General features: G+C 39.9%; 2 protein-coding genes across 4 annotated transcripts in view; one reads left to right on the top strand and one right to left on the bottom strand.

The window, feature by feature from the left end:
• The window catches only part of LOC124226079 (histone H2B type 1-M), a 26,855-nt gene extending 7,094 nt beyond the window's left edge, over nucleotides 1–19,761 (top strand). Inside the window, exon 2 of the mRNA XM_046638888.1 lies at nucleotides 19,455–19,761. Within this exon, the coding sequence (XP_046494844.1) occupies nucleotides 19,455–19,719 (265 nt within the window). The 3' untranslated portion in view covers nucleotides 19,720–19,761. The remainder of the gene's footprint in view (nucleotides 1–19,454) is intronic.
• On the bottom strand, nucleotides 16,233–27,385 carry LOC124226086 (histone H4). Of its 3 annotated transcripts, XM_046638895.1 has the most exons (3): nucleotides 26,912–27,385; nucleotides 20,477–20,635; nucleotides 16,233–18,109 (listed from the first exon to the last, which is right to left on the bottom strand). In XM_046638895.1, the coding sequence occupies exon 1, from the start codon at nucleotides 27,366–27,368 to the stop codon at nucleotides 27,057–27,059; it is 312 nt and encodes a 103-aa protein (XP_046494851.1). In that variant the 5' UTR covers nucleotides 27,369–27,385; the 3' UTR covers nucleotides 16,233–18,109; nucleotides 20,477–20,635; nucleotides 26,912–27,056. The 3 variants fall into 3 exon arrangements, with proteins under 3 accessions (XP_046494851.1, XP_046494853.1, XP_046494852.1); XM_046638897.1 differs by lacking the exon at nucleotides 20,477–20,635; XM_046638896.1 differs by lacking the exons at nucleotides 16,233–18,109; nucleotides 20,477–20,635 and adding an exon at nucleotides 23,494–25,555.

The raw sequence follows: 27,385 nt of genomic DNA, 5'->3' as shown, positions 1-27,385 counted from the left end.
TGGGCATTCAGTCCTAAATAGAAAAAAAAAAAAGCTTCCTTTTCTTTGTATGAACAGCAGCACTTGAGTGGCTTTTCCTTCCGTAAGCTATGACATTTGCTACTGTGGGCAGGGGCCAGGACTTGGAGAAATGTAAAGGAGTTATGCGTTAGAATTTTGTTTAAAAGTTTAACAGTGAATGTTAAGCTGTATTTCATAAATACAAAATGATATAAATATGACAGCCAAATTATGGCTATTTTTTTAGGGAAGAAGGAGGAGGAGCATGGGGAGAAGAAAAAAGGTGAGAGAAATTGAGCAGGACTCAGAAAAGGAACGGAAGAAGCAGATTGCTACTACAAAAGGGAGGGAAAGAGCCTAGAGACCAAAGAGAAGCCCACAGCCGACTGTGGTAGGAAAAAAGCAGAAAGAAAAAGAGGGGGGTGGGTAGATAGACCGTGTCCTGTATTGAGCATTTCAGCTAGCTATAATACTTGTAAGATAACTGAAATATTCCCCACATTTCTTTGGTTTGGGGTCGAGTGGATTAATTAAAATGCCACCATATCTGAGAGACTTTCTCTGAGCAGCAGATGGCACCTTTCTGTTTCATTTTTAACTTGCTCTGTTCATTCTTCTTCATTATACTTAGCACTAACTGATATAAATTTGTTTATTGTTTGTTTCCTCTCTCCATCCTCAAGACTGTAAGCTCCACCTGGGTAGGGTTAATCTTTTTTGCTACTGACTCTCTAATGCCTAAGGCTGTTCCAGACACACAGCAGGCTCTCAATAAACATTTGCCGCATGACATAATTAAAGTGCACATATGTCTATAACGACAGGAATAGAGGCCAGAGTTGTCAAAAAAATTCAATTAAATGAGTGACTCAGCCTTTCTGGGTCTCACTTTCTTCATCTATACAAGAAGAAGAATAATAGTACACTACTTAGAGTTATTTTAAGGATTAAATGAGATAATTCATGTAAAGCTCTTAATACGGTTATGAACATTTAGTAAGTACTTAGCAATTGTGGGCAATTACTATATTTTCTTTAGTCACTGAATTAAAATGAAAATCAGAGTGGCTAATTCTCTTCTGGTCAAAAACTAAAGGGAGAGAATTTGAGCTTTTGAACTATTTGAATCTCATCTCAAGAAAGGTAGCTGGGGGGCCGGGCCGGTGGCCCAGTGGTTAAGTGCGCACGGTCCGCTTCAGCGGCCCGGGGTTCACTGGTTCGGCTCCGGGGTACAGATATGAAACCACTTGGCAAGCTATGCTGTGGTAGTCATCCCACATATAAAGTGGAGGAAGATGGGCACGGATGTTAGCTCAGGGCCAGTTTTCCTCAGCAAAAAGAGGAGGATTGGCAGCAATTGTTAGCTCAGGGCTGATCGTCCTCGAAAAATAAAAAAAAAGAAAGGTAGCTGGGGAATTTGGAACAAAGATCATATTATTCAGGAATATTTCTTGACTAAGCATGATTTGACTCATTAGCTATTAATGCTAATAATGACTAAAGTGTAAGTAATACTGGAACAGAGACTCCTCATTGCATGTTATACGAGCACATGTACACAGAACCCTCTTGGTATAGCAGATATTAATGCTGATGGCAAAATAGCACCTAACAAATAAACCCTTTTTATTTCTTCAATCAGGTGAGAGATATCAGTGCAGAGAAGAAATGAATGCAACAGTAACTGAAAATGTGAATGTGCCCATTGAAGTTTTGAAGTATGAAGTCTGATCTGCTGGAGAATGATTGATTAGTGTGTATATCCCACCCAAATCCAACCCATCTTGGTTTGCTGCACATTGATTCCGCAAAAGGAGATCATTACCTGAGTGGGAGAGCCTAAACAGGGTGTTTTAGCTTTTTCATTTTATTTTTTGTTTGAATTATAAAAATAGAATTTACTTCTGTTACAGGCCTAGTTACTGGGAATTCATTATTTACCACAGATTATATTTGCTGAGAGAAGTCAGAACGAGAGAATAGCAAAACATTTGTAAATGAGATGTTATGATTAATAAAATCTGTGAATAATTGGAATTCTGCACTGGTCATTGATTGAAATCCTTCTCCTAAGATCTCCCCTTTACAGACATACAATTTACTTATTTTTCACTTTATTTTCTGGTATCAAGGTCTGAGTGGGTAAGGCCTAAGCACCATTTTGGCTTTGGTAACGATCTTGAAGGTGAACAACTTAGTTTAGTTAAGCTGACATTTGAGAAGTCACTTTCAACATCCGATTTAAGGGAAACACAATACTTTGCAGCATTCTTAAACTTGTGTGCACCAAAACTACCCGAAGGCTTTTAAAATCGTAGATTGCTGGGCCCCTGTCACAGTTTCTGATTCACTGGCTCTGGAGTAGGATTCAATAATTTGCATTCCTAAATTATCCAGTGGATGGTGCTGCTGCTGCTGGTGGGCATCGCACTCGGAGAACTGAGATTTAAAATAGGACATGAAAATTCCCTGAAATGCTACTAGTAAATAGCCACACAAACCCGAAAAATCACACTGAGGTTTATACCGGGGCCTGAAAATGGGCAGAAGCCATTCTCCTCCCCCTGCAGCCGCTCCGGGGTGAAGAGGTTATCGGGAACCTCCGCGTCCCGCCTCCGCCGGCTCCCCCGTAGCCACGCCCCTCGCCGCCGGCTCTCTCATAGGACCGTCCCGCCACGCCCCTCCACGCCGGCTCCCTCATTGGGCCGTCTCGCCAGGCCTTAGGTCCCGCTGGTCCCCCAGCGGAGCCTCACGTTACGCATACGACACATGACGGTACTCCGGCTCCACCTTGGGGTGGCCCAGTGCGCTGACATCGGCCAGTCGCCTGCGTCCGAGAGGTTTCCCGGTGGCTGCCCCCTGCTGGTGCGCAGACTCTGCCAACGCGACGTCTCTCTACAGGCTGCGGTCGCTCACCCGAAGACTCCGAGCAATCCACTGGGTAATTCGCAGATAAAACAGAGAACCGAGCAGTTTGAAGACCGAGAAGCAGAGCAACAGCTCTATTGATCTTTTTCCTTTTCTCCCGGCTGTTTTTCTGAGCTGACCCTTTCCCTCATCAGTGATTGAAGACACCCCTCATAGCTCACTCCCCAGGACGCCTTGCCTACACCACCCCCATTTATTGCCCTCACATTTATAGGACACTTTGTGTGAGGATTAAGTGTGTGTGTGTGTGGCTTGTAATTTTCTACCTGAATAGCTATGTTTTTTAATTTCATCTTCAGGTGCACGCAGGGCCGACACCTATTAGGCACAGGGCCTAGGGCCCACAAAAGATAATGTGGCTCATGAAAATGTTTTAATTTCTTCTAAAATCAGAAGAAAAAATGAACTTTTAGGTCGACGAAAACTTTTTATTATGGAATATTAATATATTAATCCTTATATAATTTTAATAAGATTGCTATTATTTTTGTTATTATTTTAATGGAGGGGGGGGGCCCAGGAAGGAAGAACTGCACAGGGCACACCAAAGACAATGCCGCCTTGGGTGCAGGTAGCTCACAACCTTTCCCAGTTACTTTTATTAAAATAAATTGTTTTCTTTTTTTTGGGCAAACACCCAGACACATTTTCAAGTGCTTTCCAGGTGCTAACTCATTTAATCCTGGTAACATACCTGTGAACTACTGTTATCCCAGTTTTACCAGCCAATATATTAAGTCACACAAAGCTTCAATTAATTTGCCCTACATCATACAGTTTGTAAATTGCAGAGGGGATTCTAATCCAGGCAGTTTAGCTCCAGGGTCTCTGCTCTAAACTATTACACTAAAGACAATGTCTCTTGGTAACTCTAAGCAATTAATCTCAATAACAGCAGGTAAACTTTAGACCAAACTCTCTAGTGAAGCTCCTCTGAGCTCTCTTCTTGACTTGGCTTATAAAAACTTGAACAAACACTAACATAGTTTGTAACAGCTCAAGGCTGTATTCCTAGGATGACCCTAGCCCCTCTTAAAGTGCCTACCTTAAATCAGGACCCACCATTCCTTTTCTCTTTCTTTCTTTTTTCTTTGAATCATCTTGACTATTTTTCCTCATCAACATGAATTTTACAATGCTCTACTAAATATCCAGTGGGGTTTTGTAGCAAAACACTGAACTGTTAGGTTGTTTGGGAATTTATGAACACTTTAGCATGTTGAGTCATCAGAAAACAAACACACTACAGTGTGTATGTATCTCTTAATTTAAGTGGATCTTGTATCCTTCAGTGACATTTCATAGTTTTATTCATATATATCTGGAATATTTTTTCTTGGGCATAGAATCTTTAGAATGTGTTGTACTGTTGTGAATGATGTCTAGTTTTTCCATATCAATCCCGGATAGGTCATTACTATTGTCTAAAAAGGCCATGAATTTTTATATGGTGCTCATATAGCCATCATCTCCGTTGAGCTCTGTTAGATCTACTTGTTTGTTTATAGATTGGAATGGATTTTTCCAATGACATATTATTTTCAAACGATAAAGACAACATCTTTTCTTATTGAATCCTTCTTCTTGTTACTTGTCCTTGTCTCACGGTATTGGCTGGGCCCTTAGTGCCATGTGGAATAGGACTAACACCACAGAACTTGTCTTTTTTTGACTCTTTGGGAATCCTTCTAAAATCACATCATTAAATCTTATCCTCACTGGAGGTACTCCTTATGAAGTAAGTAGCTACTCATTCTTATTCTAGTCGGCTGAAAATATTTATGATGGAGGAGTGTTACATTCTAGCAAATACTTTCCCAGTATCTGTGGAGACAATAGCTTTTCTCTATTAATATCTTCCACTGGCAGATTTATGATGTTAAACTTTTCTTCCATTCTTGGACTAAATCCTACATGATATATCATTATTTTAAAAATAATATGGTCTCTTGGTTTCCATTTGCTTGCATTTTAAACAGGTTTTTAATGAATATTCATAAGATGAGACCATAATTTTCTCTCTTGTCTCTTTGTTTCTATCTTTTTTTTGTATTGTTCCTGTCCAGTTTAAATAGGTTATACAATTTCAAAAGAAAAAAAGGAGGAGAGCCACTTTTTTATGGAAACAACTTTTGTAAAATAGGGGTTATCTATTCCTTACATTTCACTAAAACCTGTGAAACCCTACTGTACCTGATATCGTTTGTGTTGAAAAGCAAGGGAGAGACTTTCTTTAAACCACCTGTCATATATTCTTAATCATAGCTGGGTTTATTCAGCTTTTTTATTAAATTCTTTCTTGAAAGTTATCCCTTTCTGTTAAGTTTATTTTTTTGTAAAAGTTATTCATAGTGTTCTCATGGTTCTTTATAGCTCTGTTTTGGCAGATACTTTTCCCTCTTTAGTCCTATAACTTGTTCTCCCCTACACACGCAATTTTTTTTTCTAATTAGTTTTGCTAGAGGGTTATCTGTTATCATGAGACTTTTCAAAAAATGAGCTTTTGGTTTATGGATCATCTCCATTTTTTCTATTTAATTAATTTGTATTCTTTTTAAATTTCAAAATCAATATACTTAAAATATTATGTCAAGGTAAAAATTCAGGAGTATCTATAAACAAACAATTAAATCTAATGAGAACTCAACATAGTTGATGGATATATGAGCATCACATAAAAATTCATGGCCTTTCTAGACATTAGTAATCACCTATCTGGGATTGAAATAGAAAAATCAGACATCATTCGCAACAGTACAACACACTCTAAGGATTCTAATTCTTTCTATTTTATTTCTGTTTACTTTCTTGTTCTTTTTCTGGATTTTTTGTTCAATATCTAGTTTACATCTCTTCAGTGTTTCTAGTTCCTTAATATCTGCATTTAATATTAATATATGCAATTAAAATTATATATTTCCCTTTTAGTACCACTTCAGTTACATCCTACAATTTTCATATGTCTTATTCTCTTTCATACTTACCTCAGAACATTACATAGTTTCCTTTATGATATTAATTCTAATTCATGGTATTTAAAAGTGTGTGTTTAATTTCCAAGCAAAAGGGAAGATTGTTTTATTTTTACTATGTTAAAAAAAATCCTTTATATTGCTCTTTAATTAGATTATGATAAAAAAGTACAATGTAGATTATGATAAAATAGTGCAGTGTACTAATTCTTTAGTGTCTACTGTGACTTTTTCTGAAGCCAGGGTTGAATTTTTGAAATTATTAAACGCGTGCTTTGAAAAAGTCAGGTATTCTTTATCTGTTCAGTGCAGGAATCATACATAGACCATGTTTGTTCATTGTGTTGCTCAAATCTTCTACAACCATACTCATTTTCCTTTGCTTATTATATGAATTTTGAAGAGCACAATATTGAAAGCTTGCCTTACAATTGCAAACGAAGTTCTCCTTCTAATTCTGGTTACTGTTTTAGTGGTTGTGTGGTCAGGTTCATACAAGGTCCTGAGGGTTACATTTTATCAGTAGATTTTTATTTTATTATTTTGAAGTATAGCTCTTTTTCATTTCTAGAAGTTCTATTTTATTATTTTTTTAATCGGCCTGGATTTGCTTCTCCTTTGCTCCTTCACTATATTATTCCATTTTTATTTCTTTAAAGTTTCAGCAAACAATTATTTTGGATTCTCTCTCTGATAATTTCAATATTTGACATTCTTTGTCTAAGAGAGAGGGAAAGGATCGAAGGCTCTTGTTTAGAACCTTGATTCTCCGTGGTGTCTCTTTTCCTATTTGATTTGATCACATTTATTCTAATCTTCTATTTGGACATCTCCAGTTCCTAGTACAGTGCCTGGCAGCTAATATGTGCTGGATCAATAAGCAAACAATCTGTTTCTATCTAGAGAGCTTGAGTTCAAGAGGCTCCCCTCCTGAAAGGGTCTATGTTTGCCTTAATAAGGCTCTAGGAGGCACTATGAACTTTCTTCACTTTAATTTCAGGAAGCTTTCATGGAAACTCCAGACTCTATGTAAGTCTACGGATAAATCTTTGTGGCAGATTTTCTCTACCATTCTCCACAGAGCCCTGCAGAGACCAACTGCAAGGTTTTCTTCTTGGGAATCTTTGCTAGATTTTTTTTCTCTAGCTTCCCTTTCTCAAAGGGCCCTGACTTTATGTTAGGTGTCTCCAGCTCCATTTAAGGGCCTAGAATCCTCTTCCCCAAGGGACAGACGTTATTTATCAGAAATATCTTGTTTTCTACATTGGAAATAAAAGTTCTTACAGTATCCCTCTTTAGCCTTATTATCCCTCTATGTCTCTACTTATACTTTTGGCTTTAAAATTTATCTGATATTAACATTGCTACACTTGCTCTCTTGATAAACATTCTCCAGGAATACTATCCCTTTATCCTTATTTTTTATTTAGTATTGTTTTTAAATCCATGCGTGATTTATTTTCAGTCTCAAATAATAGGAGCACTTTACAATGCACATTTTATATTACACATAGTCTTTTGCTTTAGTAAAAAAAGATAAACGTCATAAAAAGGTAAAATATTGTATGATTGCAGAACTCTAACATATGCTTTTCTGAGAAAGGCAAAAGAAAACTTATAAAATTTCCAGGTGACCACAATCATATAACAAAATAATTAAGAATATATTTAATTAAGTTAGTATCTACCATTATCTTGGAGTTATAGTGTATGTAAACAAACAAACAAAAAACTCAGCAGCACTGTTCTGGGGCCTGGAGAGAATTTATGTGGGGAAAATGTCCATCAGAGAAATCTACTTATTTAAAAGCATCCTAATCAATTTTGTTTTTAAATTAACAATCCTTTGGTCCAGATAACACCCGTCAGCTCATCATCAAATGATCACTCCCTCTGAGGACTTTAGAACAACAGGGATTCAGGCATTCTATCTAGAGACAATTTTCATGGTATCCAATATATATTTATACAAATAATTATTATCTTTCATTAATTTCATTTCAATTTATGTTAAAGTATAGTCAAATGTGTTTAATATTTTGCATTTTAATTTTTTTTTAAAGCATCAAACCCAGTAAGATTTAAATGAGATGTCTTTGATTCTAACTAACAATATTGACCTTTATCTGACCCTCGTGATCCTAGAAAATAGTACTGGTTAAAGAAATCTTCCACCACTTTGTTTTTCAAAAGTGACCTTGCAAGGAACAATCCTTTCCCTATATGACTTCAATAACGTCAAGGATGAACTCCTTGTTTGCCTCTGACAACATGAGACACAGACCCTTCAAATTCCCATTCTTTGCCTCATAAATGATTAGCTGGACTGCTTGTCCCCACTGATCAATCAGAACAATATGCTTGTCAACCGAAATTTAGTTACGTTTTCTCCATTCCCCGTGCCCCTGAACTTTGATCTACCCTCAGCCTGAGCCACTGTACAACCCTTCCTTGAGGGTCCCTCCTGACTGGCCTCAGGTTGAAGCATTCTCTGATCTGCTATCCAGTCAAGCCACTTTTTCACCCCACTTTCTTATGGTCAGGGTTTTCTAGTCTTCTTTACTCCTCCCTATAAAGAAAGTCCCTTTTGTCTAACCCTTGAGAAGCTTGCAGATCTTAGGCGATAATCACCCTCTCCCTTTTCCAATAGTCCCTTTCACCTCCTGTCAATAATCCTTTCAAAAAAAGGCTCTCATTGCCAGTGTGGATCTGTTTTTTATTTAACACAACTCTTGAAATATTTTGTCTGCCCTGAACGCTGTATGTGTTTCGCTAAATTCATGTAGGTGTGATACAAAGCACTGGGCTTGCTCTGCTTGCTGCGATCTGAACCAATTAATCACAATGAGTTAGTGATCGAAAAAGGAAGTTTTAATTCGATTAGCCAGTATAATCAGGAAGATGGCAGACTAATGTCTCAAAAAAGCCATCTTCAAGAACTACAGAATCTTGAGGTAGATAAGGGCAGTAAGGAGGGTATTTAAAAGATTGGCCTTCAGGCACGATGGGCTCCACTATCTTTCATTGTTATTTTCTGCTGTCGGTGATGATGAACATCTTGTAGGTGTGTTTTCCACCTGTAATCAGCCTGTTACTGGAGAGAAACTCATAGAACAAAATTTTAATTTATCAAGCTATAGGGGAGTACATAAATAAGTGGAGGCCATGAATCAGGAGAGAATGTGAATTTTTTAAGAGTACGTGCAGAGCAGCAAGTACTCACACAGAGGAGGAGCTGGGGCCATTTAGCATAACAAGATGGCCTCACTTATGTTCACTTATGGGTGTGTAATGAGCACTCCAATTTGGGTCAAGTCTCATCATTCTTTAATGTTACATAGAGGCCAGGTTCATCTGCTCATGATTCACACATTTAAATTAGTTACTTGGCCCCTTAGATCCATGATTTAAATATTATAATCCCAATAATTAGCTACAAATTTTTTTTACACTTGGGGCAAATTGTCAAGTATTAGTGACCTGATGCTCTTATTTTATTATTCATATTTGTCTGAATCGGAAATAAATCAGACCACAAGGATCTTGTGTTTCCAGACAATGTGGTTTATTCACAGAATGATCACATACGTTTGTACAAAGAGGTGCCCTTTTCAGGGTGAAATTTCATGAGGAGGCTGAAATTTGAGTAAAGTTAGAGAAATTGCCACACTTAAAATGATGGCATATTGATTTAACTTCATAGTTTTGGCTTTCAATTGTACCCATAATGAAAATATATCAAATTCTCAACTAATAATTAAATAAAGAGGTGGTATTGGTTCAGCTAATATAAACTAACAAACAAAGCTAATGGCTATGCTAATATAAACTACCAAATAACAACAACTGATCCTAGACAAAGAATTGAACAGGGACAGTGTTTACAAAACGTGAGAAAGAAGAGAGATTCAAAGGAAATATGCCCCTTTATGACCATTGTTTCATCCTGCCATTCACTCTTACCCTGCTTGTGGAGATCAGAGCAAACATATGGACAGCTCCCCAGTACAGTGCTTCTCAAACTATAGAGTGTGCCCAGATCACCTGGGGATCTTGTTAAGATGCAGAGTCTGATCTGTAGGTCTGGGGTAGAGCTTAAGACTCTGCATTTCTAACCAGCTCCTGAGTAGCTTGCTGCTGCTGGTCCAGGGACCACAGTCTGAGCAGCCAGACCCTAGTAGAAAGGCAGCTGATTAAATTAATTGGGAAGCAAGGGTCAATGGGAAATGAGACCATTCCTCCAGGATGCAGGCAAGCAGGGGAAAGTGCAGCGGTGTAAGGCTACAATTAAGAAAATCAGGGGATCTCTCAGATGAAGTGTTGTGTTAGAAAAATAGCATTGGAGCCAGCCGGGCAATGTCAGGGAGAGCAACAAAAGCATGTTTAAAAATTTGTGGCTCTGAAGAGAGTCAAGTGCTTATGAACTAACTTTAGGGGCTGAATAAGAAAGAGCAATAGATATCTTATCAATTAGAAAGATGAGGTGAACTGTTTTTTAATTACACAAAAATCCAATCTTTTCTACTTCAGGTATATAGCTTAAAAGGCTCAAAGTATTCATAGTTTTTAAAAATACATATTTATTGAGTTCTTCCTATGTGTCAGGCACTATACTAAGTGCTGGAGATACATCGGTGAATAAAACAAGCAAAATCCTTGCCCTCATGGAGCTTGCCTTTCTGTAGAGGTTGCCATTCATTTTGCCTCATTGCTTTAACACAGAGGACTGAATCCTACCTGAAAGAACACTATCAGAAATTCGTTCACAGAAGCATCATCATATCCGTACCTCAATTGAGTTATTAAAAAAGAAATACATACAATTTATCCTACCAATGAAAATAACTAAACTAATTTAATAGGGTTTTTAGAATTCACTATCCCATGTCTAAATAATTTCAATGAGTAAGTAGATTGACTTAATTCATATAAGGATTTTCCCCAGATGATCATATCAATAGCAATTAAAATCATTTTAGGGGCTGGCTCCATGGCCAAGTGGTTAAGTTTGCACGCTCCACTGCGGCAGCCCAGGGTTCGGATCCTGGGCATGGACATGGCACTGCTCGTCAGGCCACGTTGAGGCAGCGTCCCACATCCCACAACCAGAAGGACCTGCAACTAAGATATACAACTATGTATGGGGGATTTGGGAAGACAAAGCAGAAAAAAAATAAAAAAATAAAATCATTTTAAAAGATTAATGATTGTGATGAGTAAAGAGACCAAGTTAATTCACTTTTTTAAAGAAAACTTCTCTGACACACCTATAGAAGTGGTAGGAAAAGCCCATTTTAAAATGTATATCAAGACAGAGCAGGGAAGGCTGGCCCAGTGGTGTAGTGATTAAGTTCACAGGCTCTGCTTCGGTGACCCGGGGTTCACAGGTTCAGATTCCAGGCATGGACCTGCACATTGCTCATTAAGCTGTGCTGTGGTGGTGCCCCATGTACAAAACAGAGGAAAATTGGCAACAGATGTTAGCTCATGGCCAATCTTTCTCACCAAAAAACAAAAAACAAAAAAGAGCAGGTGGTAGATATCTTATATACATTACATTTTATATTTACCAACATATTTCTCTAATTTCTCGCTATTCTTTCTTCTTGCCTTTAATACTGTTCTTTGGGTTCAGTTTCTGTCTTTAATTCCTTTGTTTCTTTGTGTGAGGATATGTGAGATGCAAAATCTCTGACAAATTATGTATCTAAAAATGTCTTTATCTCTTCCTTGCTTTTGAATGCTGATTTTGCTGGTCCTAAAACTCAGGGTGGAAAATATTTTCTCTCAGCACTCTAAAGATATTATTCATTATTTTCTAGAATCTATCGTTACTGCTGCCATTCTAACTGACTTTCCGTGGTATATTAAAGATTTTATTTTTTTCCTTTTTCTCCCCAAAGCCCCCCAGTACATAGTTGTATATTCTTCGTTGTGGGTCCTTCTAGTTGTGGCATGTGGGACGCTGCCTCAGCGTGGTTTGATGAGTGGTGCCATGTCCGCGCCCAGGATTCGAACCAACGAAACACCAGGCCACATGCAGCGGAGCACGTGAACTTAACCACTCGGCCACGGGGCCAGCCCTCCATGGTATATTATCCTATTTCTCTCTCTGTTAGATTTTCTTTTACTTTTTTTTTAAATTTAAGATTTTCTTTTATTTTAAAAATATGTATTATGCAGCTCCATTGCAATGTCTAGGTCTGAAATTGTTTTCTTTATTCATTAGGTCTAACAATTTCAATTCTAGAAAAAGTGTAACCATTAAAAAATAAACAGCAGACCAAACTCTGATCAGATCAAATTTTTCAGATTAGTTGAGAACAGGTGCTTAAAACTAATTCACCATCTCTGAGATACCTTCCCCATCTCACCCTCACTGCCACTACCTTACCTCCTCTGCTCATGCATCTTTATCGGCTCCTTTAGATTCATCCTCTGCCTTCTACACCTACTCTGTGTCCTAGAAGGCTGATCTCTGCACTACATCAGACAACTGTCTTTACCCTTTGGATTCTTGTTGGTTAATGGGAGGCACCAGTAGGAGATCCGAGATTGGAGGAAAAAGGAGAGCAAAGTATTTATTCTGCTTGGTCCCCTCCCTACAAAAAAGTAGGTAGCAACTAGATTTCTCTAGCAAAAGCCACAGCTCTTGTTGGGCAGCCTCTCCTATGGTTACTGCTCTCTTCAGAGTCTGCACTTCTCTTGCCTCTTCTAAACTAGAGGGAGTAAAGGCCCAAGGTCCTTCTCCATTCTTTGTTGGTATCCCTTCACCCTGTCACAACTTTGTAAATAGTCCCTTTATTAAACTCTCTTAAATCATACTATGGTGGACACAGAGATGAGATCATTCTTCAAGAAAAGACTCGCTGCTCAACTATGAGGAGTGTGGTTATCCAACAGCCTCTAGTGGTGAGCTTCATCAGGGTCCACTTCAGCTTCCAAGCTAAGGTCACCCTTTTCTTAGGGCAGCTCCTGGTCAGTGACTGAGCAAGGCATTGGTCAAGGGCCTGGTCATTTCCCCCCAGTTCAGAACTCGTTCGATGGGCAGTTTGTCACAAAGCTCCTATTGGGCTGCTGGAGGCTTCATCAGATCTGCCTTGCCCAACCTTGAGTCCTTTTATAAGCGCCAATTCCCAGTGGCTCTAGTGTACTCCTAACTGTCTCAGTGTCTGCCTCCTGAAGAACCTCAACTGTGACACACCCCTTTTGAGTGAACCATGTTTTTCCTGCTGGAACCCTAATACTCAGTTATGTTAGATATATAATGTATTGTATATCTATTTATAAATATTACATATTTATGTACATTATCTATTTTTATATTATTATGTTATGTTATTGCTCTTTTCATTTAAAAAGCCCTTTGATTTCCTTTGTAGATGGGAATCAGATGTTTGCTGTGAAAGGTGAATCACTTTTCTTGAGTTTCCATTAACACTTGTTTAAAAACTCACAAAGTTCTCTTTTATGTTGACATCTTCTCTCTAAACATTGCTGGATTCATGAATGAGTTTCTGTGCCTCTAGAGACAGGCTGAGGCAAAAAATAAAAAAGAGATGGTGAGTCTTTGAGATGAGATGTTGTCAGTGAACATGGAACTGTCAACATCAGCTGTAGCTGAAATCAGAGACTGAAGGAGATGTTGCACAGGGCATGTAAGCCAGAAAGTAACCAGCTAATGGAGGATCTCAGGGAGGTAACTAGTAATACCACGAGAAAGCCATTTCTGACAAGATGACAAGCAGATAATCTAGTTCATAAGTGTGTGACTTGAGCAGCACCCTAGAGGACGGGGTGAAAATCTGTGGAGTAATCACCTCACAACAACCACACTAGACGACATGAGGTGACTTAAAGTTCACCCTGCTGGGTAAAAACTGATCAGAAGCAAAAACACTCACAGACTTCATACTATAGCTGATGATTACCGTGAGAATTTTCTCTACGGTTGTTCAAATGATGCAGATGTTAAATTTTTTTTAGGGGGTTCAGAATTCCCCAATAAACACAAGAAGGAGCCTATGGTTCACCAAAAGATAAGACCATATTTATAAAATTCTCTAAAGAAAACAAATATATCAAAATTTGAAAAATTATGTTCCCCTAAACCCAATTCTTATATCTTTATTGGCCTGAGAATCTAGAGACAAGTTCTAAATCCTGTAAGTAACATTTAATTCCTAACTGCTCTCTGAAATTACAGTCTTTCTCCTTTGTTACTTCCAACACCTGGAATCTGTTTGCTGCAATACTAGGGTTTGATAAAATATGTGCGCTGACTGTGTGCTATCTCCTGCTTAGCTGTCTTCAGAATCCATCCTTGGGAAAACCTGACTACTCAGAGTTGTTGTGTACTCTTCTTGCTTTGCTCACATCATCCTTTCATCATGTCTGCCTCAGTGTGGGGAGTGAGGCTGGAAGGTGGAAAACTTTTAGGGATAAAGGCAAATTAATGAATGGGTTTAAGAAAGTCACACGATCAAGAAAGATCATTTTGACTTTAGAATAGAGGATGGATTCTGGTGGAGTCTGATGGCAGGGAGGAGACTGTCTGGGAATCTACTGCGTTCGTCCTGACTTGAGACAATTAGGATAAGAGGTAAGAAAGTGGTGGGGACTGATAGGAAGGAGGGATATTAAAGGGAAAATTAACAAGTTTTGAGTGTTTGCTGTGTGCCTGCTACTAAGGCAAGTGATTTTACATATACTCTCTCACATACTCCTCCCAGCAACACATTTTACTGAGGATTAAATTGAGATTGAATCATGACTTATAAGGTAATTACCAACCTTAGTAATGACAGGTTCAGTTGAATAATGGGGACAGAAATAGTCACCTGAAGAGAATAGATGAGGGAATGCTGAGGCAGAGAATATAGACTTCTACCAGAATGAGGCTTGGCTGCATGATATGGAAGGAGGGAAATAAAGAGAGGGTGCACATTTGAGGGGAAACATTTTAATAGCTTTTTCTTTTTCTTTTCTTCTTTATCTCCCCAAATCCCCCCATACGTATTTGTATATCTTAGTTGCAGGTGGTTCTGGTTGTGGCATGTGGGATGCCGCCTCAACGTGGCCTGACGAGCGGTGCCATGTCTGCGCCCAGGATCTGAATCGGCAAAATCCTGGGCCACCACAGTGGAGCATGCTAACTTAATCACTCGGCCACGGGGCTGGCCCCAGAGGGGAAATATTTTAATAATATATCAGGGACTAGGACATGTTTATGGCCTGAAACAGGGGAGTCAATGAAGAAGGAAAAAAGGAAATTCTAGAGAAAGGGAGAGATAAAAGGTAGGACCAGCTTTTGGAAGGGGTAAGAGGAAGTGAGGCTCAGAAAGTAGCTTTGATCAAGAGAAGTAAAACTTTCCTATTCCTTCATTCTCTAACAAAAAGTCATTTAGAGTCTACACTATTCTAGTTATGGGTGGAAAGCAATGTACAAAACCAGACGAAGTCGCTGTCCACAAGGAACATTCTAGTAAGGACAGGAAAAAAACTACAGTATGCCAAGATTTGATTCATAATATGGTGAACAAGAAGAGGAAGAAAAAGGCTATTGTACGTGTGTGAGGATGGAGGCGGAGATGGGAGGGGAGTGTGTACTATTTTCCATAAGGTGACCAAGAAAGGCTATGTACGTGGTGACTCTGTTAAGATGAATCCTTATCGGCCCTCTGAAGAAAATGAGGGTGAATGCCTATGTGCGATATGTTAGGGAAGAATATTCCAGGCACAGAAAACAAGTGCAAAAGCTCTCAAGTAGAAAGTGCATGGCATTTGAGGAGCAGCAAGGTCAGTGATCAGAGAGGTAAAGGGAATCCAGATCCTACGGGGCTTTGTGGGCCACTGCAAGTACCTTGGCTTTTGTTTTAAAGAAGATAAGAAGCTATTGCAGAGTTTCGAGCATAGCGGTGACATACATGGCTTGAGTTTATAAAAGATCACTGAGTTGTACCACATATACGTAATATTTTTCCAATAATTACATGTCAATTTTTAAAGTTAATTTTGAATTCTTTAGAGTTAAGTAGAATTAAAAAATTTAGTTTTGCACCAGCACCGGTCACACTTTGAGTGCTCAATAGCCACACGTGGCTAGTGGGAACTATATTGGATGGCACAGCTCTAGCCTATGAACTTGAATTCACAAACCAATCCTACTTTAATTTGTAAATCCAGCACCTCAGAGATTAAAATAAATTTGTTAAATGGACAAAAAAAAAGTTATTTTCAAATAATTACTAGGAAATCTTTAATTATCTACTCACAAATAGTTTACTCACATAAATGAAAGAGACAACACTTAGAATGTCAGTTATAAAAAGGTCAAAATAGATTTTAATAGAGCAATGGAGATAAAAACAGAGAGAGTGGGAAGAGTATATCCTGTTGTTTTTCATTTTGGGTGGACTAATTAGCCTGTTGATAGCAAAAAGGTCAGTCTGGGCAGTATGCCTATCAAGCAAGCTGTCTGGGGGTATCACAGAAAATATAGTTGTTATAGGCTCCCCAAGAGGCTCTGCAAGCTTATGGTGCAATTGTAGGATGGGTTCTCGCTGTAATATGTGCCTGTATCCTTCCATTAGCACCTCCAGCTCAGTTAGGCCAGGTGTGCAGCAATTCCCTCAATGGAGTTTCTCATTCTCACTGATTATATGCCTTAGGTTCATTCAATGAATCATTCATATGCTAAGTGGCTACTAAATGCCAGGCAGTCTCCCAGGCTCCTCTTTGGAGACAAAGATAAGGGTGCTCTGTCCCTGATCTGAAAAAGGATCAAATAATTAGGCAGTAACACAAGGAAAACCATCTTGTCATAAGAAGCTATCGATCAACTGTTATGGAAGATAAATATTTCAGAAAGTTCCTTTTACATATATCTGAGAGAAATGTATGCCCATCTACACCAGGAAACACGCGCAAGAAAGTTCACAACAATATTGATCTCAATGACCCCAAAGAGACACAATACAAATGTCTATAGAAATAAATTAGGTAAACCAATGCCATTATTTAGCAGTAAAAATGATCGTATTGTAGTAACATCTATCAATATGAATAAATCTCAAAAACATAAGCTTGAATAAAAAAAATCATAAAATAATATACAGAGTAAGATTTCATGTATGGGAAGATAAAAATAGGTAAAATTAAACAATGTTCAATTTACAGATCCATACTTAAATATTGAAACTATAAAGAAAAGTGAACGATTAACACAAATGTAAGATCGTGGTTTAGCTATGACAGTGTGTGGGTGGGTGGAGAGATTGAACTGGGGAGAGTTATACTGGGACTACTAAATTACTAATGATATACTAGTTCTTAAACTGAGTTTTGAGTACTAGGTATTTGTTTTACTATTCTTGTTTATGTTGTGTAAACCCTTTTGTATGGATGATGTATTTTACCTTAAAAATTTTAAATATCTCTTTAATCAGAAATAAGGAATCTCAGGTCCACTGGGTAGTTTTGCCGTTTTTAAAATTTCCTTTATCTTTTTCTTGTTTACCTGCCATCCCACCATTTTTGTTCAAATAGATGTAAAAGTTCAGACGTTTTAAAGTCTTTATCAGGAATTTTAAAATTATGAATAGCAATGCTAATTCATTAAAATCAGTTATGGGTCTCAATACTCCTATTTTACCAGTTGAACATATGATACGACTAGTTCTCATTAACCTGGCTTCTTCTTCCCGTGTCTTGTAGTTGAAGGTTGCATCACTGGATCCCTCTTTGTGGTTTCCTTTCTGTATGCATAGTTTGAGTATCTCCAAGATACTAGCTCATCCTCTTCAGGTAAATTTCTTTCTCTTTTTGCCCCACTCTTCCCCTCCACCTCTTCTTCTATTGTGTCTATTTTTTTTTCCTTTCCTTCTGCCACTTTTTCCTTAATCCAGTTTTAATTTGCTTTCTCATTTTTCTCTCTCCATGGACTAGGTATATTCTAGAACCAAAGCTTTTTCATTTTCAACAATCTCTTTTAGTCACTAAAGAAACGCTCTGTTTCCCACGTTTTTAAAATTAGAAGAAACAACAAACTTTTCTCCTTTTTTCTACAACAGCAGTCCACCAGGGCAGTCTTCTGATGAAGGGTCCATACTCAAGCCACACTCTACCTAAATCATCATCCCGTCTCCACACTTTACATGTCATGGGATTGGGGGAAAGACCGCTTGCCTCTGGTTCTCTCGTTTCCTTTTCTGTAAAAAGGGGGGAAAAAAAAAAGGCAATACTCAGATAGGGTTTTTATGATTAAATAAATGAATACATATAAAGCAAGTTACCTGTTATTCTGTGCATGGCTACATTGGCTAAATTGGGAATAAGGAAGAAATAAAGAAGTCAAAAAATTCTTCAGATTTCCTTTTCAATACCGAAGAGAGAAAGACAAATTAACTATTTCGTGTAACAAAGATAGGACATCATAAACTCTGGAGTGCGCTCTTGTTTGCGAGCCTTCCTGCAGTAGTTGCCCGGGATTTACTGTGCGCATGCGCGGGAGGATGGGGGCGGGGGGACAGAAGGGTGGGAGTGGGGGATGGGAAAGAGGCGGGGAAGAGTTAGGAAAAAAAGGCAAATTCAGGGAGGATACGTCTGTCTTTAGAAAGGAAAAATGAGAATGGAAGAACTAGCTAAGAAGCTGGTTTCAGCCAAAGATGGTGATAATAACAATAATAAATTAAAAATAAAGCTGTTGAACACATGGTTCTTCGATTTTATTATTATTATTTTTTAATCTTTTCACTAGTTAGACTGAAGAACTATTTCTGATCCTCCTCTGTGGCTAAACTGGGTATGATTCGATCCTTTCCAGTACAAAGGATTGTAGCCATATCGTCTAAGAAATTCTTTCCTTTCTTATCTCCCTTCAAGACATCTTATTTTGCTTTCTGTGGTTTTATTCCTTGCCCTTAATTTTCAGGCTGCATTTCTGCATTCTGTTTACAGTGGGAAATACTGTTCTCGAAATTGTCTGGATAACTGCAGATCGCCTATTTCTTCTCTGTTCTTCGTTTCCCTCTCATTGGTTTAGAATCCAGGTTCAAATGGAAAGGGGCAGCTTTTCCAGGACTGGTAAACGGGCCAACCAAAGCGGAGACGTAACAGTGCCACGAGTTTTGCCTCATGGCATTTCAAAATACAGAAGACAACAACTTGTAGTTTTTTAAATTAATCAACAAACTAACCTGAATTGTTACACATTAGTCCTAATTTACTATAAAATAGGTTTCTAGATTAAAATAGCTGGTCTCCAGGAAAACTGCTCTCAGGATATGACCAATGGGAGAGCAGGTCGTGGCCTCATGAAAAATGAGCGAATCAGCGGTTGCAAAACCAAGTCCTCATTTGCATAACCTTGTCTACAAATAGGCCCGATTCAGCAACACCGACTCCATTTTCTTTTTTCTCGGAGAAAGCAAAACTTAGTATGCCTGAGCTAGCGAAGTCCGCTCCGGCCCCGAAAAAGGGTTCCAAGAAGGCGGTGACCAAGGCCCAGAAGAAGGACGGCAAGAAGCGCAAGCGCAGCCGCAAGGAGAGCTACTCGGTCTACGTGTACAAGGTGCTGAAGCAGGTCCACCCCGACACCGGCATCTCGTCCAAGGCCATGGGCATCATGAACTCGTTCGTCAACGACATCTTCGAGCGCATCGCGGGCGAGGCGTCGCGCCTGGCGCATTACAACAAGCGCTCGACCATCACCTCCAGGGAGATCCAGACGGCCGTGCGCCTGCTGCTGCCCGGGGAGCTGGCCAAGCACGCCGTGTCGGAGGGCACCAAGGCCGTCACCAAGTACACCAGCTCCAAGTAAACTTGCCAAGTAAGCGTCTTTGCATCTAACCCTAAAGGCTCTTTTAAGAGCCACTCAAGTTTTCACAACGAGAGCTGCACACTAGCTTATACTGTCTTCTATTAGCGTTACTAGTAACGCTTGAGAAAGCCACTGCACATGCTTGTTAAAGTCGTGATGTCCAAGGGTTCCCAGCAGCGTATGCTAACGCAGACTGAAAACAGCTAGTGCTGACCTCTCAAGCCCGTGGAGCTCCTGGTCACCTTTTTAAAATTTGCTCAGCTCAAGTACTGGGTTGGCTGGTGGCGGCGCTTCATGAAGCCTCCAAAACGGCTGTGAAATCTGTAGTGTCCGTTTTATATAAAGCGTCACTCTCTAGCGTCTGAGTGGCTACGATAACATTTGAAAATTCCACTCTCTTAAAGTGGAACTTCATCTTTGTGTGACGCCCCCGGTTCTTTTGTTAGGGTCTAATTCTCTCCTATCAACTCTCCCTTTTCCCAGCCCTTTGCCTAGGGCCTTTAGAGACCTGGTTAAGCATTTTATGTGAGGCTTTGTTTTGTTTTACAAATGTATTATGTTGGGTGGCTGAGGATCTCCAGAAAGGGAACAGTAATTACCAATTTTTAATTTTGCTTTATCTCTTTATTTCCTAGACTTTAAAAAAGCGCTCATCATTACTTTTTTTTTCCCCCCATGGAGAATACAGTCCTCTCCCCGCTCTCCTCCTGACTGGGTTTCACAAACAAGACCTGCAAAAACAATTCTGAATACTCACCCGCCTCAGTCTCACTAGTGTGGCCACGTAATATAAAAATTGGCTCGGCAACCTCCAAACCGTCCTTTTCTGTCGCTTGCGAGTTCCCTTTGCAGTCCATGTTGCTATCCTGTCTCCAGCTCTCCTCACCCTGCTCAGTTCAGTAACTGAGGATCCATCCTAGTGAAGAAGAGAGGTGCCCAGGGCAGATCAGAACTTAGAGACGAAGAAGAAATGTGGAAGTAGGAGATGCTTTTTAAAGTTTGGATGCCGGACACTGAGGTCTGGAAGTTTACGGTTTGTAACCACATAATGCCAAAGAGACTAAACCCTGAAACATAAACAGCAAAACTTCTCTTCTTCCCTCATTTCCCTGGAAACTGTAAGGTAGAGAATCCTTCCGAAAGTTAGATGAGAAAGGTTTGGGTTGGTGGCTCCTCACCCATAAAGGGAACTACCAGATCCACCCACGAATTGCTGTCATTGTCCTTGAGAAATACTCGTAGCTGGCCTTGCGGGCCAGTCTATCTGGTCTCCCCTCTATTTGCTCAAAAACGTAAAGTAAGTACAAGGATACAAAAATGATTTGTTTTCAGGTTACCAAATTATAATTGCACTTCCACTTTTTCTGGTCACCTTGATTTTAGTTTGAGATAATACTGAAACTCCTCCATCCATAAGGACTCTAGTTTCCATTCCAGCGTCACCATGGTTTTTAAAAAAGCACACCTGATTATGTGTTGTCCCTGCTCAGAGCCTTTCAGTGATCCTTCACTGCTCAAAATCAAAAATCTGTGCTATGGCCTCAAGCCCTAACTCTCGAACCCAACCTCAGAGGATTCTTTGTCTCTTTTTTGTTTTCTCTTTCTCCATTTTTTGGTTTAGGGTGTGGATGTTTGTGTTTTCACAGTTTGGGGACAAACTGTGAACCACTTCAGCTAACATGCCTTTATATTTTTTCCCTGCCTGAAATGCCCCTGATTCCACATCCATCTCCAACACACACACAGAGTTTATTAATCAACAACTCACATTGCAGCTTAATCACCACGTTATTGGGGAAGCTGGTCTCCACTATGAAAGGCTCTCACAGTCCCAGAGAACTGGAACACTGGCTGTATATCCAGTCCCAAACTAATCATTAGTAAGGGACATGAGACCCTTAGGACTGGTGTGGTTGAATCAGGACCCGATCCCTGAGACCAGAGAGGAACTCTGCCTTCCCTGGAGCACAAGGAAGGAGGGAAGATGAAACCTGAACAAAACTGAAGCTGTATTAGAAAGGAATGAGCATAAATGGCCTTTGGTAAGGCACCTGTACTTCCTGATACAAGGGCCTTCTAGGCAGACAGAAGGAGCATCCACTAGGTTCATTCATATTCAAGTGCCAAGCACCAACTTATATATTGAAGAAATAGAGTTCTCAAACTTGAGTGTGCATCAGAATCACCTGGAGGGCTTGTTAGAGGACAAATTGCTGGTCCCACTCCCAGGGTTTCTGTTTCATTAGTTCTGGGGGCATCTGAGAACTTGGCTTTCCAAAACGTTCCCAGCAGATACAGATGCTGCTTATCTGGTACTATGCTGATAGATGGTGAAGAACAAACTAACCAAAGCCCCTGCCCACGTGGAACTTTCTTTGTGGTAAAGATGAGTTGATGGTATAAGATGGTAAAGGGTCTGGATGTCAAACAATGAAGGTTAGATTTTGTAGACAACAAAAAGTTGTAGAGGCCTTTTGAGCAGGGCCTGACACAATTGGCTCTAGCGTTAAGGCGTCTCTGGTGGCAGGAGACTAGGTGAATTGGAGGGAAATGTAGTGATGGATGCGAACAAAGGCCCAAGTCAGAGAAATGGCAGCAAGAATGAAGCAGCGGATACGAGAGATCAGAGAGCAGTTGAAGCGGTTCCATTCAGTATTTTGTCAAATATTGATTGGATTTCCTCTGTGCAAGGTGTTAAGATATAGCAGTGAGCCAGACAGACAAGAGGCTGCTCTTCTGGAGCTGATATTCTGGTGGGAGGAAAGAGAAAGTATACACGATAACTCAGCGAGATAACTTCAAATAGAGAGGGGTTCTGAGTGCTATGAAATTATTTGAAATAAAACCCGGTGCCATGATAGCGACTAAGTTACACTTTAGATAAGAGAACCAACAACCTAGGGAATAAAAGTTCCAGGCCTGGGGAACTGTTGGTAGAAAAAACACTGGGGCAGGGAGGAGTTTGTGCTAAGAAATAGAAGACCTGTGTGCTAGGAGATTAGCAAGCAAAGGTAAAATACTATGAGGATGAAGCTGGGGATTAAAGAGGTCACTGAATATGTTGAGCCCTATAGGCCAAAAGAAGGAACCCAGATTCTTATCGAGTTATGGGAAACTATCAGAATTTTTAAGCATTTCGGTTGCTATATGAGGAAGGGATTTTATTGAATTAAAAGAGGAAAGAACTGAAAGGTGATTGCAATAATGCTAGTGAAATTATTAGATTTAGAAGAAAGTCCAAAGAATTTATTGATGAATTGGATTTTGGGGGTGAAGAAACAAGTAGCTAACATTTCTTGAGCCCTTTATATGTTTAGGAAACTGTGCCAAGCTCTCTAACCTTTGCAAAGGTTAACTCCCTTCATCCTTTCAATATCTACATTGTCTAGATACAAGTATCCTCTCCTTTTAACTGACTGGGAAGTCAGCAGTATGAGGCTGGGGTGAGACCCAGGCATTGTGCCTCCAGAGGTTATATGCTTATCCACTACCCCACAGTTCTGCTAAAGTTCTTGGGTGTATGATCAAGAATTCTAGGAGAGGGGAATGGCCCCGTGGCCAAGTGGTTTAGTTCACGTGCTCCTCTTCGGAGGCCCAAGCTTTCGCCAGTTTGGATCCCGGCCATAGACATGGCACTGCTCGTCAAGCCATACTAAGGCAGTGTCCCACACAGCACAACCAGAGGGACGTACAACTGGAATATAGAAATATGTACTGGGGGACTTTGGGGAGAAGAAGAAGAAGAAAAAAGATTGGCAATAGATGTTAGCTTAAGTGTCAATCTTTAAAAAAAAAAAAAAGAATTCTAGGAGAGGATGAGGTTTCCGAGACTGGGACATGACAGTTTGTAAATTGTCTTGAGCATTCCATTGAAGATGTCAAGTGTATAGTTGGATATGTGAATATGGAATTTAGAGGCAACATGGGGACGGGACATATAAGTTTTGAAAATTTTGGAAATAGATATTTTAATATTTTCAGCATGGCATGAAATTGGAGATTAGCCATGGAGAAACGGTAAAGTGAGTTTATCATAGAAGCACTCCAAACTTTAGAAAGGAGACAGCAAAAGAGTCTAAATAGTGACAAGTGATCTTGGGAAAATAACAGGAGAGTGAAGTCACAGAAATCGAGAAAATAAAATGTTTCAAGGAGGAAGATTTGACCAAGCCGGTGTGACGTCTAGTAGGATGAGAGTAGACGTGAGCTTTGGATATAGTAAACGGAACTCACTGGGAATTTGGGCTACAGGTACTAATGGGCAAACTGGACATCATCTAGGACACCTTCAGGACTCCATGATTATTTCCTCTTCCCTGGTAAAAACTTCACTTAGAGCTGTACCCCATGTCCCCATTATGTTGTTACCCTCTCTCTGGCGCCATCATATCTGTTTGATGCAGGCACCTGCCCAGCTGGATCAATCAGATTCACTTTCCTAGAAACTTGGAAAAGGGACTGAAGAGAAAGACAGGCCTGAGTGGTCAGCAATTCCTTAAGTGTTGTCAGTAAACTTGTCTTTCAAGAGAGTATTTTATTTGGCTTAAATTCTGTGGAATTGGTGTTTTATGTTTGCATCCCAAAGAACTTTCATTAACACACTTGCAACTTCTTAAGAATATATGTAAACTTATATGTGTTGAACACTTGCTATGGTCATATTATTTATCCTATATTGTCTCACTCAGTCCTCACAAAATATGAAGTTTCTTCTACATTGCAGATAATGGAACAGTGGTTAGTAATTTGCCACCGACTACAAAGATAGAAAATGGCAGTTCGGAACTTCAAGTGTTATGTCTTCATGGTTCAAATGCCACATTCTTTTCCTCTGAGCCTCTCTAATATCATGAGAAATAATAATAGCAATAACAGTAACAACAATAGCCAAAACATAGAGCATTTACCATGTGCCATGCACTTGTCAAAATGCTTAACACATATTTAATTTTATTCACCCCCAAATCTGTAAGATAGGTACTACAGTTATCTTCATTTTACACATGAGGAAACGGAGGCACAGAGATAAGTGATTTAACCAAAGACACAAAGACAAAGAGTAAACATCCCTCTGTACAAGGTTTCTGTTTCCTTTTTATCTCGAAGAGGGGGATTGGAAAAGTTTCTTACAAACTTAATATACGATTTGCTCAATGATGTAGACAATTAAATATTTAGGCCTTGCTACATATTTACTATCAATGGAAGGCAAGTTCAAAGTGAGATTCAGTAAATTTGAGCCTTTGAGAATCAAAATTTTTTCAGAATGAGCTATCTATCTTGCATTCTGAGTTATAAAATAAATGTTAGAACTTGATCTAATTTCTCAAGAAGATACAGGTCCACTGCACACAGGGAATAAATGGCAACAAATTTACTCTTGTTCAATGTTTTCTTTATGCATTATGTCTGCTCTTTTCTCTCTGTCCTTAAATTTTGCACCTCTACACCTCAGACTCTGAAATCCTAGACTCCAGGTTGGTGACAGGCCTCCATGGAGCCCTGGGAATTCCCTGAATGAGCCTCAGAGGGTAAATGAGCCCCAGGAAATGTCTATGTCCATATGTGTATTTTTAAACAGATTCTCAAAGGAGTTTTTGATCCACATATTGTTAAGAACTACTCTCCTAAGGGGAGAGAATACTTTGAAATGTCCAGATTACAACTGCCTAAGACACATGGACAGTCCACCCATTCGTCTCTAACCTGTAAGGAGCTCCTCCGTTGTGTTCTGCCCATCATGGAACATGGTGAAAGAGATGCCAAGGAAAGAGGCTCATTTGGCATTAGTTTCCTTAAAATAGCTTTCAAGCCAATAGAAGAATAGTCCACACTGCTAAATAAGTTGAGAAAACAAAACTGTACTTGGTCTGTTAAAGTCAAGTCGCTATAACAAAGAGACTCAACAGTAGATTAGATTAAAGATAGTTATTCTCACATGGAACAGACGCATTGTGATTAGTCCAGCTCTGTGGGGCAGCCCTGCTCCTCCTGACCAGTCAGGGACTCTTGTTCCTTACAAATCATTGTTCTGTCATCCCTAGGGCAGGATGTTCTCTGCTTGGTCAGACAAGACCAATACCATCATAACTGGTGGCAAGAGGAAAGGTTTTAAAGCCCAGACGAGGGAGTTGACTCCTATTCATGCTTGTTGGAGAGCACATACTCACCTTCACTACTAGAAAAGTCAAGAAATGTTGCCTCCGGCCAGGGAGCCACCTGTCCAGCTACGCTTTTATTATGATTAAGTGAACAAATTTCATTGGAAAAATGCCAGTCTACATCACAATAATCCCCCAAGTCTTCACAAAATAAAACCCATTGTGAGGACACCAAAGACGACAGTGGCATGCTGATAGTCCCGTGAGACACTGAAGTTTAAAGGAAGTAAAAACAAGAAATGGGTAACCCCTCTGAGAACTTGCTTATTTTCACTTCCTTGATATGTAAAGAGAAAGAGGGCAGAATTTGAATCATGAGGTTTGAAAAGCCCAGTGGAGCACTTTTTGTCAGCACCTGTGGCTTGCAACCAGCAGTACCTTTATCTTAACCAGAGGTGAATCGGCTTGTAATCAACTCGAAGATTATTTATAATAAAGGGTTAACATAACTTGGTAGGTAAACATGAATCTCTATATTTTTATCCGCCACAGATACGTTAATAAAGGCTGTTTTTTGGATTCAATGAGAAATCAGTAGCTCTGGATAGGAGGGCAAATCAGAGAAGCAAAGCACCAAACAAGGTGCCCTCTCTCCACTGTGCTTTCAAAGCCCAGGAGAGAACCCTACCTAGTTAGTCTTAACGTTTCTCAGGTAGGACTTACTGCCTCCAACATACTTTCAAGTTCGTCAGCCATCCCTTCCCTCACCCACTAACATGTAATGTGCAAGGCATGTGGTTTTGTCTTCAGCTCAGTGTCTAGATATGGACCGGGCAGGTCTTTTTTGCCTTTTAGCAGCAGCCCCAGACCTTCCCTCTTGCTTTCTTTGATGCTTTCCAGACCTCTGCCACAAGCTTGCCTCATACCATTGTGTAGAACTAAACACGCTGTTAATCACTCTAAAAGTTAGCCTTCTAGCTATAATGCGCCAAATGCATAGCAAATACACACTTACTTGCTACTATGGATTAAAACTAGACGCTATTAATAACTGGAAATGTACAAAAGAACATTAGAACGGCGTAACTTACACATCCTAAAGGACACTGGCTGTAACGTCTTAAGATGTTAGGATGAAGAGCGCTGTTGGTAAAGTGACAAACTCTTTTGGAGTGAACGGATGGGTGGCCCTGAAAAGGGCCTTTGGGTTTCCTGCAGACGATTGCGATGAAAAAATTAACCGCCGAAGCCGTAGAGAGTGCGCCCCTGGCGTTTGAGCGCGTAGACCACGTCCATGGCGGTGACTGTCTTGCGCTTGGCGTGCTCGGTGTAGGTGACCGCGTCCCGGATCACGTTCTCCAGGAAGACCTTGAGCACCCCGCGGGTCTCCTCGTAGATAAGACCAGAGATGCGCTTGACACCCCCACGCCGGGCCAGACGCCGGATGGCGGGCTTGGTGATGCCCTGGATATTGTCGCGCAGCACCTTGCGATGGCGCTTCGCGCCTCCTTTTCCCAGCCCCTTTCCGCCTTTACCGCGCCCAGACATTGCGATAAGACAGCTGC

The sequence above is a fragment of the Equus quagga genome, chromosome 15 (genome assembly GCF_021613505.1).
Source record: "Equus quagga isolate Etosha38 chromosome 15, UCLA_HA_Equagga_1.0, whole genome shotgun sequence".
Taxonomy (NCBI): Eukaryota; Metazoa; Chordata; class Mammalia; order Perissodactyla; family Equidae; genus Equus; species Equus quagga.
Note: the sequence above shows the minus strand (reverse complement) of the source record. Positions and strands in the feature narration are given on the sequence as shown.